The sequence below is a fragment of the Osmerus eperlanus genome, chromosome 23 (assembly GCF_963692335.1).
Source record: "Osmerus eperlanus chromosome 23, fOsmEpe2.1, whole genome shotgun sequence".
NCBI lineage: Eukaryota > Metazoa > Chordata > Actinopteri > Osmeriformes > Osmeridae > Osmerus > Osmerus eperlanus.
The window spans coordinates 786,131-803,713 of record NC_085040.1 but is presented as its reverse complement, the minus strand read 5'-3'; the positions used below and the strand labels follow the sequence as shown (position 1 = coordinate 803,713).

General features: G+C 46.8%; 2 protein-coding genes across 2 annotated transcripts in view; both read left to right on the top strand.

The window, feature by feature from the left end:
- Positions 1-330: 330 nt before the first annotated feature.
- On the top strand, positions 331-6,136 carry hmgb3a (high mobility group box 3a). The gene is made up of 5 exons (XM_062449065.1): positions 331-393; positions 2,558-2,772; positions 3,123-3,259; positions 3,662-3,836; positions 4,399-6,136. Exons 2-5 carry the CDS (start codon positions 2,617-2,619, stop codon positions 4,555-4,557), a joined length of 627 nt encoding a protein of 208 aa, XP_062305049.1. The 5' UTR covers positions 331-393; positions 2,558-2,616; the 3' UTR covers positions 4,558-6,136.
- Positions 6,137-7,565: 1,429 nt separating this feature from the next.
- arrb2b (arrestin, beta 2b) overlaps positions 7,566-17,583 on the top strand; it is a 25,741-nt gene continuing 15,723 nt past the window's right edge. Inside the window, exon 1 of the mRNA XM_062449836.1 lies at positions 7,566-7,808. Coding sequence (XP_062305820.1) covers positions 7,786-7,808 — 23 coding nt within the window. The 5' untranslated portion in view covers positions 7,566-7,785. The remainder of the gene's footprint in view (positions 7,809-17,583) is intronic.

Genomic DNA, 17,583 nt, shown 5'->3' with positions numbered 1-17,583 from the left:
AACGTCCACGGACGTGCGTACGAGCGCCGGTGTGTATGACGGTGGGTAGTTGAACCGTATACTCCATGCACGGTGATCCACGCGCCTATACAGTACCGCTCAGACCTATGATCTTCACTCTGCTACTGTAAAAGTTATAGGAGCGGCTCTTTTTCAAAGGGGTGTGTATGACAGGGCCCACCACTCAACCAGTAGCGGCGCAGGGATCCGGAGCGTGCGTAATGCTCTCCCCAATCAGCGCGAGTGGAGGCTGTTTTGAACCGCGAGGGCTAGCAGCCAATCAGGCCGTTCTCGTATTGAGCTAGCGCGAGGCTGTGTACATTGGTGGAGGAGAGAGAAGGCAGAGAGACGAGCGAGACTGTAGGATTTCCAAGGCTTGCTTCAACAATACAGGTACGTCCAAGACTCCGACTCTTTGTTATTCACACGTAATAATACATGTTTTTAAGAAAAAAAACTTTTTCTCTTAAAACATGTCAGTACGAATAAATCTTTTCAATGAATTGTTTATATATAGTGTTTTAAGGGAATTATTGCTATTTTTCCATTTTTACGTGTTAAGAAATGTCAAATACAGTTTAAATGTGTTTGCACATTAAGAACAGTGCAGTTAGATGTGGTTTCTTGTATTTTCTTTGAAACATTGTGCTAAATTTACAATAATTCACAGAAATCTGTGGAAAATTATTAGATCAGCGTTATTAGGGTTGCACAGCCATTTCTCATAAAGGGAATAAGTGCTGTAAAGGTGTTTCGTTGACTCTTGTGTTTTTTTTCCTGTTGTTGGTTTGAAATTTAAAGTTATTAAAGTGTCATTTGAAGCCATGTATTCCTCGCACGCATCGTTGCTGTGTGTAACACTATGAATATGGCTGGCTATGCCCTGTCTACGAGTAGCACTGCCCTTCCAATGTAAACCAATCTCGATGTCATCTTGCAATTTACGCTTTTTTGTTCGGGAGAAACGTTCGGTTTCCACTCCGTGTTTTTATCTCTATCCAGTCGTGTAAAGAAAAAAAGAATGTCATCGTCGAAAATGTGTTTTTGACATTTCTTCCTTCCTCAGTCAAATGCTCGCTCTCGCCGTGCATTAAAATGGCTGGCGATTTAAACCATTGACAAGGAGCTGCTCTCACACATAAGAGAGACGGGAGATTTTTTTAGAAAAAAACTATTTCCCTGTCATCTAAAAATACAGCATTTTTTCGTTTCTGCGTTATATCTTCTATCTCTACCTTTCTCTATTAAAGGATTTTTGAATTTCGCCTTTTTTCGTATTTTCGCAACTTCTCACTCTCGCCAGGATGACTCGTATTAGAAATGGCTGGCGCACCGTCTTTGTTAGCAACGGCACTGCACCAAGCGACAGTGCAAGGTATAACTTCGGAAAACTGTAAAATGTCTGAAAATACGCCATGACAGCGAAAAAAAATATACTGACATTAAAAGCACAACCTTCGTTTCATCTGACAACGTGTTTTTGTTTTTAATTTACTGTTGGATTTCGTCGTAAGAGCCCTTGAAACGGGAGGGGGTGTGTTTTGCTTTGTTACACAGGCAGCCCATAAGCCTCCCTTTCGCTCGTTGTACAGAAGCCATTTTAGTCAATGGGAGCTTGGAAGAACAGCAACCCGTGCCCGTAGTATAGAGCCCGTACTACCAATACTATGTGCATGTAACAGGGACTCAAAGTACTATACGGAGCGGCGATTAAAAACCAGAAAAACGAGTAACATTTATGGAAAAATAAGATCGATAAACGTAAGAAGGTCGAAAATAAACAGCAGTTTCTCTCATGAGGACGTATTTCACAAAATGGAAGATGAATAATTCGCGTTGATGACCTCTCTGTTTTCCACAACGGTAGCGAAGCTTCCCCATAGCCGTCTATAGCTGCATTCGCTACTTATTACACAGACTGTGCGCTCGCTATATAGAGGAGCCAGAGTTTGCGCTGCGTTACCTATATAACGGAGTAAAGTTTACGGTGTAGAAAAATAAGCGATTAAAACGCAAATCCCTAATGACAGATGGGCGTTGGCGATGAAAGAATATGGCGGGGCTTCTTTATTAGGAGATTTTAATAGGGGGTTGAATTTTTTGGAAAATCAAAATTTTTGGGCTCTTGTATTAGAAACCGTTTACTAAGCAAATACCAACATTTCTATGATTTAATCAAAATCGTATTAATTAAATCATATTCCAGAAACTTTATTCATTTTAATATTATTTTGTTTTTAATAACATGATTAAAAAAACACATCACATTGCTCTCCCATAAGTTCAAATTAAAATATGGGAAAAGCCAACATATTTTTTAACATTAATAATATTAATTTTAAAAATTAATGTTTTTTTTTCAAATTAATCTAGATTGCAATTATTTTAAGATAACATTTATCCAAGGTGCATGCCCAATTCAATGTTCAAACACAATCACAGACCTAAACACACCAAAAAACATCCCAATCAGGAAACACAAACAATCAATCTGATGACAGATGAAAAAACGAAAACATTCACCACCTGTCAATCACAATTTGTCTCCCTTCTCCAGACACCTGACCCAATCAGAGAAGTGTATTCATCGTCTTGAAGTCCCGCCCCACCCTCGAGATGAACAGAGTGGCCAAGGACCCCAGGAAACCCAAGGGCAAGATGTCGGCCTACGCCTACTTCGTCCAGACCTGCCGCGAGGAACACAAGAAGAAGAGCCCAGAGATCCCAGTCAACTTCGCAGAGTTCTCCAAGAAGTGCTCCGGCAGGTGGAAGGTGAGGTGGAACAAAACAAACCAACCCCTTGAACCCCCCCCCCCCCCTTTATATATATATATATATATATATATTTTAATTATTTTCATCTGGAAGGACTCATCTTGGCTTCAGCAGAGAACATATAGTTTGATTAGGCTTTACAGCCTTCCTCAGGGGGAAAATAATCCCCATTTGTAGCTTAACCCTAACATACAGACCAGTGGTCAGGTTCCACCCCCAGACCATTCAGCTGCAGGCCAAACACCTGTTCCAGTCCAACTGGGAATCCATCTGGGTGTGGGGTTTGTTTGGAGGACAGTGTCGTGGAACGAGCCTCGGGTTTGAGTGTGTTTGTTTTATGTCCCCAGACGATGTCGGGGAAGGAGAAGGGGAAGTTCGAGGACATGGCCAAGCAGGACAAGGTGCGCTACGACCAGGAGATGCAGCACTACATGCCAGGGAAGAAGGGCAAGAAGAAGGACCCCAACGCACCCAAGAGACCCCCGTACGTACACACTGTTTGTGTGTGTGTGTGTGTGTGTGTGAGAGAGAGAGAGAGAGAGAGAGAGAGAGAGAGAGAGAGAGAGAGAGAGAGACCCCCGTACGTAGACCCCCGTACGTAGACACACACACACGTTGTGTGTGTGTGTCTGTGGGGGGGGACATGATTACAACACGAAAAGTTACTCTTACTGAAACTCAAAAAGACAAGTAGACATGACACATGAATTCACACACGCACAGAAAAACTCATACACAATCACTCAGTCAGTCACTCAGCCAGTCACATAATCAAGTTTGATTTTACATGTTCTCTCTCTCTCTTTATTCCCCCCCTGTCACCCCCATCCCTACTCCTTCCATCTTTCTCCCCCTTCCCCCCCCCCTCACCTCCACCCCACAACAGATCTGGGTTCTTCATCTTCTGCTCGGACCACCGGCCCAAGATCAAGGCCCAGCACCCTAGCCTGGGCATCGGGGACGTGGCCAAGAAACTGGGGGAGCAGTGGAACAACCTGACAGATGCCACCAAGCAGCCCTACCTGCAGAAGGCCAACAAGCTCAAGGATAAGTACCAGAAGGTAAACAGCAACAACTGCTACGGCCGCAATAATACTGTGAGATTAGATTATGGAGATTACGTTGCGCGCGCGCGCGTAGAACTGTGGATTGAATTTGAAGTGCGCTTCAGTGTACTCTCTTCCTCTCTCTCTCTCTCTCTCTCTCTCTCTCTCTCTCTCTCTCTCTCTCTCTTCCTCTCTCTCTCTCTTTCTACTTTCATCTCTCTTTCCCTTTCCCACTTTTTTTTCTCTCAATCTTTCTTTCCATGTCTCTCTCCCTGTCTTTCTCTCTCTCTCTCTCTCTCTCTCTCTCTCTCTCTCTCTCTCTCTCTCCCTCTTTTTATCTCACTCAATATCCCTTTCCCCCTCTCAATTTCTTTCCCTCTCCCTCCCTCTTTCCCTCTTTATGTCTCTTTCCCTCAATCTATTTTTCCCTCTCTCCTTCTCCCTCAATCTCTCTTCCCCCTCTCTCTCTCTTTCTCTCCCTCCCTCCTTCTCCCTCAATCTCTCTTCCCCCTCTCTCTCTCTTTCTCTCCCTCCCTCCTTCTCCCTGTCTCTACTTCTCCCCCCTCCTCCTCTCCAGGATGTTGCCGACTACAAGTCAAAGGGCAAGGTGGGAGCTAGCGTGCCCATGGCTCCCAAGCCCGTGGTGAAGAACAACATGGACGATGATGATGACGATGATGACGATGAGGAGGAGGACGAAGAGGAAGACGATGATGATGATGAGGATGACGAGTAGATGGGCCGTTCTCTGATTGGTGGATCACGATGATGATGATGATGATGTTTAATATTATTACGATGACTATTATTACTATTGATGCATTTTTCTTTCCAGTTGAAATGCGGTAGGGTTTAGGGAAACACAGGAAAACACATTTTTTTGCGTTGCTCCTCCTCCTCCTCCTCTTCTCTGCCATCTCTGATGTTGTTTATGTTGTCGTTGTTGTTTGTGTCTCTGCTCCTGACGTTCTCTTGGTAAACAACCAGTAAACATTGACTGGAGGTCAGAGCTGAAAGACAGAGAGAACTGGATGCAGACCAGGCGTGCGTGTGTGTCAATGTACACACACGTGTGTGTGATTGTGTGTGAGTGTGTGTGTAGTCTATCCCATTTCACCAGCATTGTCCAGTGTCTTCCCTTCACCCTTCAAGCATTCTCCTGCTGGTTGTATATCGAGCAGCATTTAAAACAAGTGGTAGCAAAACGGTTAAGAAATATAAACACCTTTTTGTTTTATATAAAATAATGTGCAAGGTGGTGTGTGTGTGTTACTGTATATGGTTGACTAGACTAGCCTGTGTTATTTTTTATTTTTCCTTGTTTTTATTATTGTTTTTATCGTTTCATAATCCTCGGCTTGTGAGTCTGATTGCACATATCTAGGAGTTGTAGATGGCAGTGTGTGTGTGCTGGAGAGTGTGTGTCTGTGTGTACCTGAATTGTCAGGTACATTACAGATCACACTTAAACAACAGGGTGCTGCTTAGAATGGGTTGTAACGTTAGGAAGAACAATGCAGAACCTCGTGGAACCCTTTTCAACACCCTAAGGGGAATTTCGGAACCTTATAACTGTTCTGGGTGGAACCTTACCTTGCTGAAAGTGAAAAGGAACCGATCCTTTTTCTCCAAAAGGTTCTGCTGTTCTGACGACCGGTTCCACGCGCCGCTCTCTTCGTTTGCAGAGTGTCACCTCACAGTCTCCTCTCCATCCACGAGCCAAGTTTGAAATCCATCCTCTACTGTAAACCCACGTGCAGCGCTGCCTGCAGGGGCAGAAGCATGTTCCACGGACGCGGCTGCCGCAATCCTCGCCTGTGCGCGATTTGTGATCAATCAAAGCATGGGTAGAGAGAGGAAGGGAAGGATGGTGTTTCACACAGGCCCGAAGTGCGTGCGTGTGCGCGCGCCGCTGACTCACAGACAGCCATGGTAACACTACAGCTCTTCTCGTTCCAGCGTCTTTGGGTTGTTTACCTTGAAGACGTACAACACAGGAGCTAGATAACCAGTAGGTTGTTACAAGGTGATGGATAACCTGTAGGTTGTTACAAGGTAATAGACACTTTTGTTTTCCCCTTATTTGGCTAAGTGCATTTTTGTTGTGTGTGTGTGTGTGTGGGGTGGGGGGGTTAACGTTAACCGTGCGCTGTAATTAGATCTCGCTAAAAACGACTCCCAGTGTGTGAAATGAATCGGCGAGGAAAGCCGTCGGTGGTGAAATCTGTACTTATCTGTATAATCGGAAAGATTTGTTTTTTTCTTTTTTGTATGTTTAGAAAGCTACGTTTGCAATTAAAAATATGACATTTTTACACGCCTTGTGGTTTTAATTTCCCTCTAAACATGAACTGTTACAGGCCACAAACAAAACAAGCAAGTAGCCTACAGCTGCATGCCAACTTGGTCAATGTGAACAGAGACTTGTTTTTATAGCAGAACCGCCTAAAATAAAGGTCTTCAATCCTGGTCCTCGGGTTCCGCTGCCCTGCATGTCCTAGATTTCCCCGCTCCAACACACCTGATTCAAATGAATGGGACCGACGCATTCATTTGAATCAGGTGTGCTGAAGCAGGGAAACATCTAGAACATGCAGGTCAGCGGGCCCCGAGGACCAGGGTTGAAAGCAGTGCTCAAATAAATGATGACGTTATTACTGTGACATCATTGGGTCTCTCACGCCCTCTCAGTATGACTGAGACATAAGCTCTATGGATCTGCAGGTGAGCCGTTAAGCGCCATTGTTTGGCTGTGTTTACGTTTGGGGATAGCTTGTGTGTGTGTGTGTGTGTGGGGGGGGGGGGGGGGGGGGGGGGTGCTGAGGATGTGTTTAATCTAATTATGTGATTATGTTTCATTCTCCCTCACCTTTTCTCTTGCGGTCTCTTTCCTACTACATACACATAAAATATATATATTTTTAAGTAAATGTTCTGTGTATACATTGTGCCACAGGTTACATCTGCCGACACATCTGGGTTTCATGCAATATCTTATTTCGCCACCAGATGGTGAGAGAGAAACACCACTGGAGTTGCGGGTTCGTTGACACTGATTGTAAATAGATACCGAGATTGCTCAGAATAGTGAACGACAGATCAGGCCCTCGTTTGCCTGAACAGTCGTCCTGTCTGTGACTGTGGGGTGTTTAGTTTGGGACAGAAACTAGAACACGAAGTGGGAGTCATAACTTAGAACGTCTTGGATGATGGTACGACCCCTTGCAAACCAAACACAGGCACGTTGGTCTGTGATGATGCGGGCAAGACGCCACTGAACAGTTTAGTTAGAACGTCCAGTTTTTGTCATAAAAATCAAAATAAAATAATACTTGTGAGATTAAATTAGTTCCATTTGCGCTGACTTCGGCATGTTGTATGACCTAAAGGTTGAGTTTATTTTAGCCTTTGAGTGCAAAAGCGTGAATTGGGATTTCAGAGATCCATAACATAGTCTTACTGTTAATATGATCTTCTATTCGCATTGAAACAAACGAATTCCGGAGAAATTATCATTGGCACGAGGGGGAAATGCGTAAATGCGCGTTCGACTGACCGATTTGTTTTCCTTCTTATCCGTTACAAAGAACCACACCCTCTTCCTTAAAACGCTTTTTAATTGGTTGCCCCAAGGGCAGGGCGGGTTGACGATGCTGTTTTTTCGCGGGATGCATACCCAACCGGTAGCTGCGATTGGACGAACGAGGGTGTCAGTCACGCGGGGAAGGCGTGGCCCGGACGTTAGTTCTGACAGGTTCAGAGAAGAAAGGTCTCCGTTGGAAAAGCTGCGGAAACGGGGCTAACTTGTCTCGAGGAGCGAGTGGTAGAAGCGTCTTCTCCGGTCGAGAGAGGGAGCGAGGGAGAGCGAGAAAGAGAGAGAGGAGCAAGGATCCATCAGTTCACAAAATCTGCCCGCTTTCAGACGACTATTCCGTTAGGACACTGTGACAGAAGGCCTATAGTGATGGGCGACAAGGCGGGGACCAGGTGAGCTGTTCATCTTTTCCGTAGCCTGTTCTTTTTCAACGGGTTTGTTTTTTCTCATTGTCTTTCAATATGTGGAGGCGAAGGCGACACATTGTTGTGAGCAGTCAGCGCAGCGAGAGGGAGGGAGGGAAGGGGTGCTGGTGGGGAGAGCGGAGGGTTCTGAGAGTGGAAATTAGGTTCGAGGAAGGGACGAGGTGAAAGATTTGTGCGAACGAAATCTCAATCTGATATTTACGCAAACTTGCACTGCCAACACCGGCTGACAGGCAACTGCAAGAACCCGCAGATGCAAAACAGCGGTGTGCTGTCAGTATTGCGAAGGGTGGGGTTAAGGGAAGCGGTGCACTTAAACCACGGATATCTAGTTCATGTCTCCCAAATTCTCACCCGGACTGGTCCATACATCCACTAGCAACATTGCCCTCCATAATCACCCGTCACGATTGACTTAGGCTATCTGGCGCCTGAGTAAACAGCTAACTATCTTCATCACCGACACCGTACCATTTCAGTGAGGGTACTTCAGCTACGATCTCTGACTTAGGCATCAAAATAACTCGACTTCCTCCTCGTTGGAACCAGAGAATAAGTGCTCGTGTGTGTGTCACAGTCTCCTCGACGCCGCGCCAACAACGTCTGACTCGGCTTGCTCTTTGAAAACGAGTAAACTCGTTTAAAACAGCATGTTGCTTACTGTTAAGGAACAGCAGAAAGGCAATAGCCTGGCTCGTCTACGCTGACGTGGGTTTGACGTACGGTTGTGGTGGCGGTTCATTGTAACATGTGCGGAGGACGGACACCGGGATCTGATTTGAGAGACCTAATTGTTACCATCGCATTTTCATCGCAGTTTACCGAGTGTGGATATCTATAAGGTACCTGTAGGCTAACGTTTAGACCAAGCTGAAGCCGGTGTCCGTGTTGACTATAGCTCAGTGTGATTTCAGGACTACGTTTGAACATACACGATGAGAATAAATAGTGCATAATCAGTTTTCTGTCATTCTTTTAGTGGTTCAAAACGATCCGACTGTTTTGGCATTGTTTGGCTTTCTTTGGCATTGCTGTGCTTCCAACCGGCCGAGATAAAAGCAATCTGAAATCAAATGCAGAACTAACTGGGGGCCTCGATTGATTCATTCACGATACCAGGAGGGCCGAGTGATTTTCTAAGTTCTATCCCGTGTTCTGTGCGTTTGGATGAGACGAGGGACGGAAAAATGTAAACCGCTTTTCACCGTGCCGCCCTCGAGCTGCTCTCTTCCTCCCGCTTGTCTTTCATTACTCCATCTCTCTCTCTCTCTCTCTCTCTCTCTCTCTCTCTCTCTCTCTCTCTCTCTCTCTCTCTCTCTCTCTCTCTCTCTCTCTGTGTCTCTCTCTCTCCCACACTCTCTCTGTCGGTTAACATTTAATTAAATCATACTTTGTGTATAACATTAATATTGACTTCCCTATCTTTTCTATCTCTCTCACACGCACTCTTTCTTGCTCACTCTCCCTCCTCTCTCTCTCTCTGCATTTTCTGCTCTCTTGAACTGTCTCTCCTCCCTCCATCTCTCTCCTATCTGTCCATCTCTCCGTCTCCCCCAGGCTTCTCACCAGGGACACAGACAGCAGGGGAGGGGATGTGTGGGTGTGCTGCCTGCCAGACCCTTGTCCCTTTCTCAGTGGTTAGACACACTTGCCTGTGTGTGTGTGTGTGTGTAGGCGTCTGTGTTTTTGTTTTCACACTATTTGATTTCTGGTTTGAAAAGAATAGAATGGAATAATGGAGAGCGAGAAGAGGTGGCGAAAGACGACACACACTCACACACACACACACACACACACACTCTCACACACACACACTCACACACACACACTCAAATGCACGTACACACGCTCACATGCTGCCCTGCGCTTTAGGGTGTTCCTCTGAGTGCTGTCGCCCTCCTGCCCTGCGCTTTAGGGTGTTCCTCTGGTGCCTCTCCCCTCCGTCATCCCTTCTTCCTCTCCTCCGCCCACCCCACGCTCCGGGAGGGAGGAGGAGAGGATGATGGAGGGAGGAGAGATGAGAAAAAGGGAAAAAGCTTCAGGGAAATATGGATGGAGAGAGAGAGATGGAAAGAGAGAGAGGGATGGAAAGAGAGAGACCGGGGTCAGTTCTAAATGGAGCACGACAGAGGGAGAGAGGGATGGAGGGAGGGAGGGAGGGAGGGAGAGAGACTGAAGGAGGGAGAGAGAGAGCAGAGAAGGGGAGAACAGGGCATTCAGGTAAACAGACTTCACACACCTTACCGACCAGGCATGGGAATACTTTCAGTCTACCCCTGTCACCAGGAGACTGTGTGTGTGAGAGTGTGTTTGAGAGTGTGTGAGTGTGTGTGTTTCCTATTGTCGTCCCCTGTGTTGTCATCTATCCTGGTCCTCTCTAAATCCCTCCATTTCTCCACCTTTGTCCTCTACTCCCACTCTCCTCCACCCTTCTGTCCTCCACCCATCTCTCCTCCACCCTCTCTCCTCCACCCTTCTGTCCTCCACCCTTCTGTCCTCCACCCTTCTGTCCTCCACCCTTCTCTCCTCCACCCTTCTCTCCTTCACCCTTCTCTCCTCCACCCTTCTCTCCTCCACCCTTCTCTCCGCCACTTTCCTCACCTAGCTTGATCCGGGATTTACAGTTGGGATTAGAGAAATATTAATTGATTAATTGTTCCAGTAACCCCCCTGTCCACCACACACAGAAGCACACACACTCGTTAATCCTGATTATTGTTGTGCTGATGTGAGAAATAGGTCAGGGACAGGGTGGGTGGGTGTGCGTGCGTGTGTGTGTGTGTGCGTGCGTGATGCTCAGACCGCAGGTGTTCGTCTGAGTAGCTTCACCTGTTTCATGTCATCTTCTTCCTTTCCATCCCTCTCTCTTTCTCTCTCTCTCTCTCTCTCTCTGTCTCTCTCTTTCTATCTCTTTCCCTCTCTCTTTCTCTCCCTCTCTCTCTCTCTTTTTGTTTCTCCTTCTGACCTCCAGGTATGAAGCAGGCTCACACACACAAACGTATACACACATGCTCAGACACCACACACCACACACAAATGTACACACATGCACTCACGCATACATACTCAAACACCACACACTTACACACACTCACACACACTCACATACTCACTCACACACACACTCACACACACTCACATACACACTTACACACACACTCACACACACAGTCTCTTATGTGGTTTCAAGTAGATTCTCTTCCTAGGTGGCACTGAGGGGTGATCAAAACCAGTCTCTCTCTTCTTCTCCTCTTTCTGCTCTCTCGCTCTCTCCTTTCTCTCTCTCTCTCTCTCTCTCTCTCTCTCTCTTTCTCTCTCTCTCTCTCTCTCTCTCTCTCTCTCTCTCTCTCTCTCTAACTCTCCGTCTCTCTCTCTCTCTTTTCCATCTTCCCCCTCCTATCTGTTTGTTTTCCATTCTAACATTTGCATCTCCCTCCTCCCTCCCTCTCTGGTCTTTCTCTCATTTGACTATGTGCATGTCTGCCATTCCCACTGTAAAAGAGAGGTGTGTGTGTGTGTGTGTCTTTGTGTGTTAGTGCGTGTATTTGTTTGTGTGTGTGTGGGGGGGGGGGTGTTAGTGAATGATTGATGTCCAACCAATATGCCCTATGCACTTGTCCAATTCAAATCCAAGAGCTTGTCTATTGACTGAAGTGTGTTTGTGTGTGTTTGTAGTAACCTGTGTTTACCTGTGGTCACCTGACTCTGATTTGACTAGGCAGACAATAGTTTCCGGGTTTTTTTTGTGAGTGTGTCTCTTAAATCTCATACTAAATGTGTTTCTACGTGTGTGTGTTTCTACGTGTGTGTGTTTCTACGTGTGTGTGCGTGCGCACATTTATTCCATCCATTTGGCACACCTCTGTGTGTCTGTGTGTTTGTATTTGGGTGAATTCAGCGCGTGGAGATGGAGGCGGATGGAATTCTGGAGCAGTAAGATCAATCTTTATAATAAACTCTAGTACTATATTTGAACAGTAAATACATAAATAGATGGATAGATGAATGGATAGATAGATGGATAAATAGATAGATAAATTGATAGATGGATGGATAGATCAGGGTCAGATCAGATCTCTGGATCTTTCTTTGATGATGAGGATGAAGATGATGAGGGTGAGGATGATGGGTGGTGATGATGGGTGGTGTAAAACATCTGTTTTTGGTTGAGGGGGAAAAATCCTGCTCTCTCTGCAGTCCCTTCTATGCTTAGGGTTCCCTCTTTTTCTAAACCTTCATCCTCCTTTATGTCCTTTCCCTCTTTCACTTCACCCCTGTCTTCCTTTGGTTTTTTCATTCCTCCCTCCTCTCTCCCTCCATCCCTCTCTCCTCCCTTCCTCCTCTCTCCTCCCTTCCTCCACCCTATCTCCTCTCTACCTCCCCCCTCTCTCCTCCCTTCCTCCACCCTATCTCCTCTCTACCTCCCTCTCCTCCCTTCCTCCACCCTAACTCCTCTCTACCTCCCTCCTTCCTCCCTCCCTCCTCCCTTCCTCCACCCTAACTCCTCTCTACCTCCCCTCCTTCCTCCCTCCCTCCTCCCTTCCTCCACCCTAACTCCTCTCTACCTCCCTCCTCCCTTCCTCCACCCTATCTCCTCTCTACCTTCCTCCTCTCTCCCTCCATCCTCCCTTCCTCCACCCTATCTCTTCTCTACCTCCCTCCTCCCTTCCTCCACCCTATCTCCTCTCTACCTCTCTCCTCTCTCCCTCCTCCATCCCTCCTCCCTTCCTCCACCTTATCTCCTCTCTACCTCCCTCCTCCCTCTCTCCTCCCTTCCTCCACCCTATCTCCTCTCTCTCTCCTTCCTCTCTCCCTCCCTCTCTCCTCCCTTCCTCCACCCTATCTCCTCTCTACCTCCCTCTCCTCCCTTCCTCCACCCTAACTCCTCTCTACCTCCCTCCTTCCTCCCTCCCTCCTCCCTTCCTCCACCCTAACTCCTCTCTACCTCCCTCCTTCCTCCCTCCCTCCTCCCTTCCTCCACCCTATCTCCTCTCTACCTCCCCCCTCTCTCCCTCCTCCCTCCCTCACTCTCTCCTCCCTTCCTCCACCCTAACTCCTCTCTACCTCCCTCCTCCCTTCCTCCACCCTATCTCCTCTCTACCTTCCTCCTCTCTCCCTCCCTCCTCCCTTCCTCCACCCTATCTCTTCTCTACCTCCCTCCTCCCTTCCTCCACCCTATCTCCTCTCTACCTCTCTCCTCTCTCCCTCCTCCATCCCTCTCCCTTCCTCCACCTTATCTCCTCTCTACCTCCCTCCTCCCTCCCTCTCTCCTCCCTTCCTCCACCCTATCTCCTCTCTCTCTCCTTCCTCTCTCCCTCCCTCTCTCCTCCCTTCCTCCACCCTATATCCTCTCTACCTCCCTCCTCTCTCCCTCCTCCCTCCCTCCCTCTCTCCTCCCTTCCTCCACCCTACCTCCTCTCTACCTCCACCCTCCTTCCTACCTCCCTAGTTGTATTTTATAATCCCGTTGTTGCACTGCAATATGGTAATTGATGTAAATGTGTTTTAGGACGAGGGGGTCTTTTCTGCTGCTGTATTTATACCCCTGTCCTCTCTCGCTCTCTCCTTTCTCTCTCTCTCTCTCTCTCTCTCTCTCTCTCTCTCTCTCTCTCTCTCTCTCTTTGTTTTGTTTGTGTGTTTTATTCAAGTCTAAATGTTTGTGTATAAATGGAGGGTGAGTTTGTATGCTTGTGTGTATTATGAGTTATGGATTGTGTGTGTGTATGCCAAGGGAAGCATTTGTAGTGGGTGAGTGAATGTGGGTGTTGAGATAAGGATGGTGTGTGTGTGTGCTTGCGAGTGTGTGCTTGCGAGTGTGTGTGAGTGTGTGTGTGTGTGTGTGTGTGTGTGACCTCTCCCACATCCCCCCTGCATAAGTGGAACAACAACTGGAAAATACCTTCACTGATGCCACAGTGTGTGTGTGTGTGTGAGAGAGAGAGTGTGTGTGTGCATATGTGTGTGTGTGTGTGTGTGTGTGTGTGTGTGTGTGTGAGAGAGAGAGAGTGTGTGTGTGTGTGTCAACTCTTAAAAGATAAGAAACAAATACCAAATATTTCTAAATTTTTTATCAAGGTTTTATACTCTAACGTGTATAAAACTACAGAATAAAATTATATTCATATATTTCTGTTTGCATACATGTACACACATATATTTTTAGTCCGAGAGTCACCCAGGAATAAATACAACATGTCATACATAATGCACAAACGGACAGTAAGACAAGAATGTTTGTGTTTATACACAGAGTTCTGTTTATACATTTACACGCAAAAATATGTGTATGTTTGAACTAGTTTTATACACAGTAGCTGCATATAAACTATTTGTGTCTCGTCCAAACATTCATGCTTCGTTTACATGTATTAATATACATACGTATTTGACTTGACTCTGGGACACATTGATTTGTTTATGGATGTGTTCCACACGACCTTTGGTGTTTAATGTATGACAAGTGTCACACATGCAGGTAATGAAACTTTGTCCAGTCTGACCCAGTCATGGTTGGAGGTGCTTGAAAGAGGATTACAGAGGATGCTGGGTAATATGCAAATGAAATGGGTCTGTAATGGGCTCAGGCTCTCATCATTCTACTCTCTCCCTGATTACTCCTGGGGCCGCGTCCTCTCCATGATGTGTGTGTATGAGTGTGATTGTGTGTGTATGTGTGTGAGCTCAGATGGAGATGAAGGCAGAGTGGATGGAGGGTGTTTAATCACCATAATGAGTGTCAATATTGTTCCTGCCTCCTCCACCTCCTTTTCTCTCTCACTTTCTCTCCCCCTTTCTCTCTTTCTCTCCCTGTCTCTCTTTCTCTCTCTCCCCCCCTCTCTTTCTCTTTCTCTCTCTGACTCATACGTTCCTGGTTGTAAAAGTGTGTGTGTGTGTTATAAGTGTGAGTGTTTGGAGGTGTTTGGCAGGAAATAAGCATACAGCATAGAGGAAGTGGGAACAGAAGGATTAAGCAACAGCTCCTCTCTTCTCCTCCCTCACCCTTCCTCAAGAGAGGGAGAGAGAGAGAGGGAGGGGAGAGAGAGAGGGAGAGAGGGAGGGGAGAGAAAGAGGGAGAGGGAGAGAGGGAGGGGAGAGAGAGAGGGAGAGGGAGAAAAGGAGGGGAGAGAGAGAGGGAGAGGGAGGGGAGAGAGAGAGGGAGAGGGAGAAAGAGAGGAGGAAAAGTGACAGAGAGGAGAGACACCAAAAGGAGAGAGGGGAGGGAGGAGAGAGAGAGAGAAGGTAAGGGAGTATGTGTGTTTCAGATCACACACTCCTGGTCCTGGTTAGGTATATGGGCATGGCTACCACTCTGATCCAATTAGAACCCTCCTCCTGCCCCAGGCCTCCGACCTCATAAGGGAATGTAAACACTCTGAGGATCAAAGTCTGTCTGGTCTCTCTCTCTCTCTCTCTTCTCTCTCTCTCTCTCAGTCTCTCTGTCAGTCTCTCGCTTTCTCTCTCTTTCTCTTCCTCTCTATCAATCCATCTCTGTACTCTCTCAGAATATTTGTCTAAAATAAGTCTAAACTAAGAACAAAGAAAGAGGAAGTGAGAGAGGAAGTGAGAGAGGGAGGGATGGAGGGAGAGGGAGAGGGAGAGAGAGAGAGAGAGAGAGGGAGGAGAGAGAGAGAGAGAGGGAGAGAGAGAGGAGGGAGAGAGACAAAAGAGAGGCAGGAGAGAGAGAGAAAGAGAGGGAGGAGAGAGGGAGAGAGATTGTAAGCCTGTCATGGTTTCCAGTCAGCCTATGGAAGACGGGGGGAGAAATGAGAGATGGAGGGAGTGAGGAAAGGGCGGAAGGGCAGATATGGATATATTGTTGTACAAAAACACAGGAAGAGCTTCCCTCCTTAAAAAGCTAGCTGTGGAGAAAGTGTGGGATTGTCTGGGTGTCAGTTTTTTACTAAGACCATGTAATTTTCCTTCTCTCCTTAGCTCTCTGTCCCTGACCCTGTCTGGCTGAACACCCTGGTTCTCTCTCTCTCTCTCTTAGTGAGGCAGCACATTCTCTCTGTGGTCTCATTGCCCTCTCATATCCTGCCCCAGTTAGACAAACAACACACTCGCACACACACACACACACAAAATACTGCCACACATATAAGGTTCCACGCGCACAGCACACACAAACACACGCAGGCACGAACCCACACACCTCCTGGGAAATGTAGTCCTTCTCAGTGTGCTAGCCTGTAGTCCTGCTGTTTCATTAGAGCAGGGGTGTCAAACTCTGGCCCGATAGACAAATCTTATATTATTATAAATTATATTTGGCCCGCGAGATAATATCACATTTCTATTTGGGCTGGTCCGTGGGTAACGCAGTGTTGGGCCTTCTCTGGTGGCCTAAACACTGTCACAATCTCTGACTTATGTTTATTATTTCTTTGTTGTTGTTGAAATGCACGACCTGCCACTGCGGTAACGCATGCACCACTAATACTACAAATCCCAGAATGCTCTGCTAGTGCCTTGGCGCATCAAGACCCACAAGCATCCCCTCCTCTGTTTTCGTTCATTCGTGCCTCATGCTGCCAGATGTCAGACACCCCTCCCAAAAAATGGCCAAACATACATTTACATTTAGTCATTTAGCAGACGCTCTTATCCAGAGCGACTCACAGTAAGTACAGGGACATTCCCCCGAGGCAAGTAGGGTGAAGTGCCTTGCCCAAGGACACAACGTCATCTGGCACGGCCGGGAATCGAACTCGCAACCTTCTGATTACTGGCCCGATTCCCTAACCGCTCAGCCACCTGACTCCCCTGACGCAAGGTGGAAACCTTTCTAGACAGGTAGGAGACAGAATATCTGTTCACCACCGTAAAGGACAGACCTGTTTGTCTCGTGTGCGGTGCCAACGTGGCTGTATCGAAAGAATATAACATAAGAAGACACGATGAAACGAAACACCACGACAAGTACAAGGACCTGGACATAAAGCGGAAGAGCCAGAAGGAAGAGGAGATGAAAAGAAGCTTGGTTTCACCACAGACTATGTATATAGAAAGAAGGGAAAACATGCTTTTGTTTTCAATAAATATGAAATCTGGCCTGCGACTTTGTCCCAGTTTGTAATTTTGGCCCAAAAGTGTATCCGAGTTAGACACCTCTGCGTTAGAGCATTGTGTTCATGGTCAGCCCATCTAGTGTTTATAGCTGCAGATATAATTAGCTAACTGAGGAAAGAGCTGTGGGTTCGATTGTGTGTGTGTGTGTGTAGGTTCTGAGTGTGTGTGTGTGCGGGTGTGTGTGTATCTCTGTATACATATGTGTGGTTTCTGAGTGTATGTGCATGCATGTGTGTGTGTTTATGAGAAGAGGGGGGTGAATGTATATCTGGTTCATGAGAGGTTTACGAGTGTGTGTGTGTGGTTTATGAGTGTGTGTGTGTGTATGAGTGAGTGTGTGCTCTGTCTCAGCACAGGAAGTGTGTGGAAGCAGGAAGAAGAGGATGGGGGAGGTCATGTCACAGGGGTTGATTTTGAGGTGTTAAATGTTACCACAAGAGAGACACACAAACACACACACGGCCCCACACACTCTCTGACACACACAAACACTCACACACACACACACTAACACTCACACACAAACACACACACACGCATACACACACTAATGTGCAGACTGATATCTACTGAAGCATCTTCCACCTAGAGAGAATACAGAACTCTCCCCCTCTCTCCCTCTCTCCCCCCTCTCTCCCCCCCTCCTCTCCTTAAGTCTCCAACACGTTCTTCG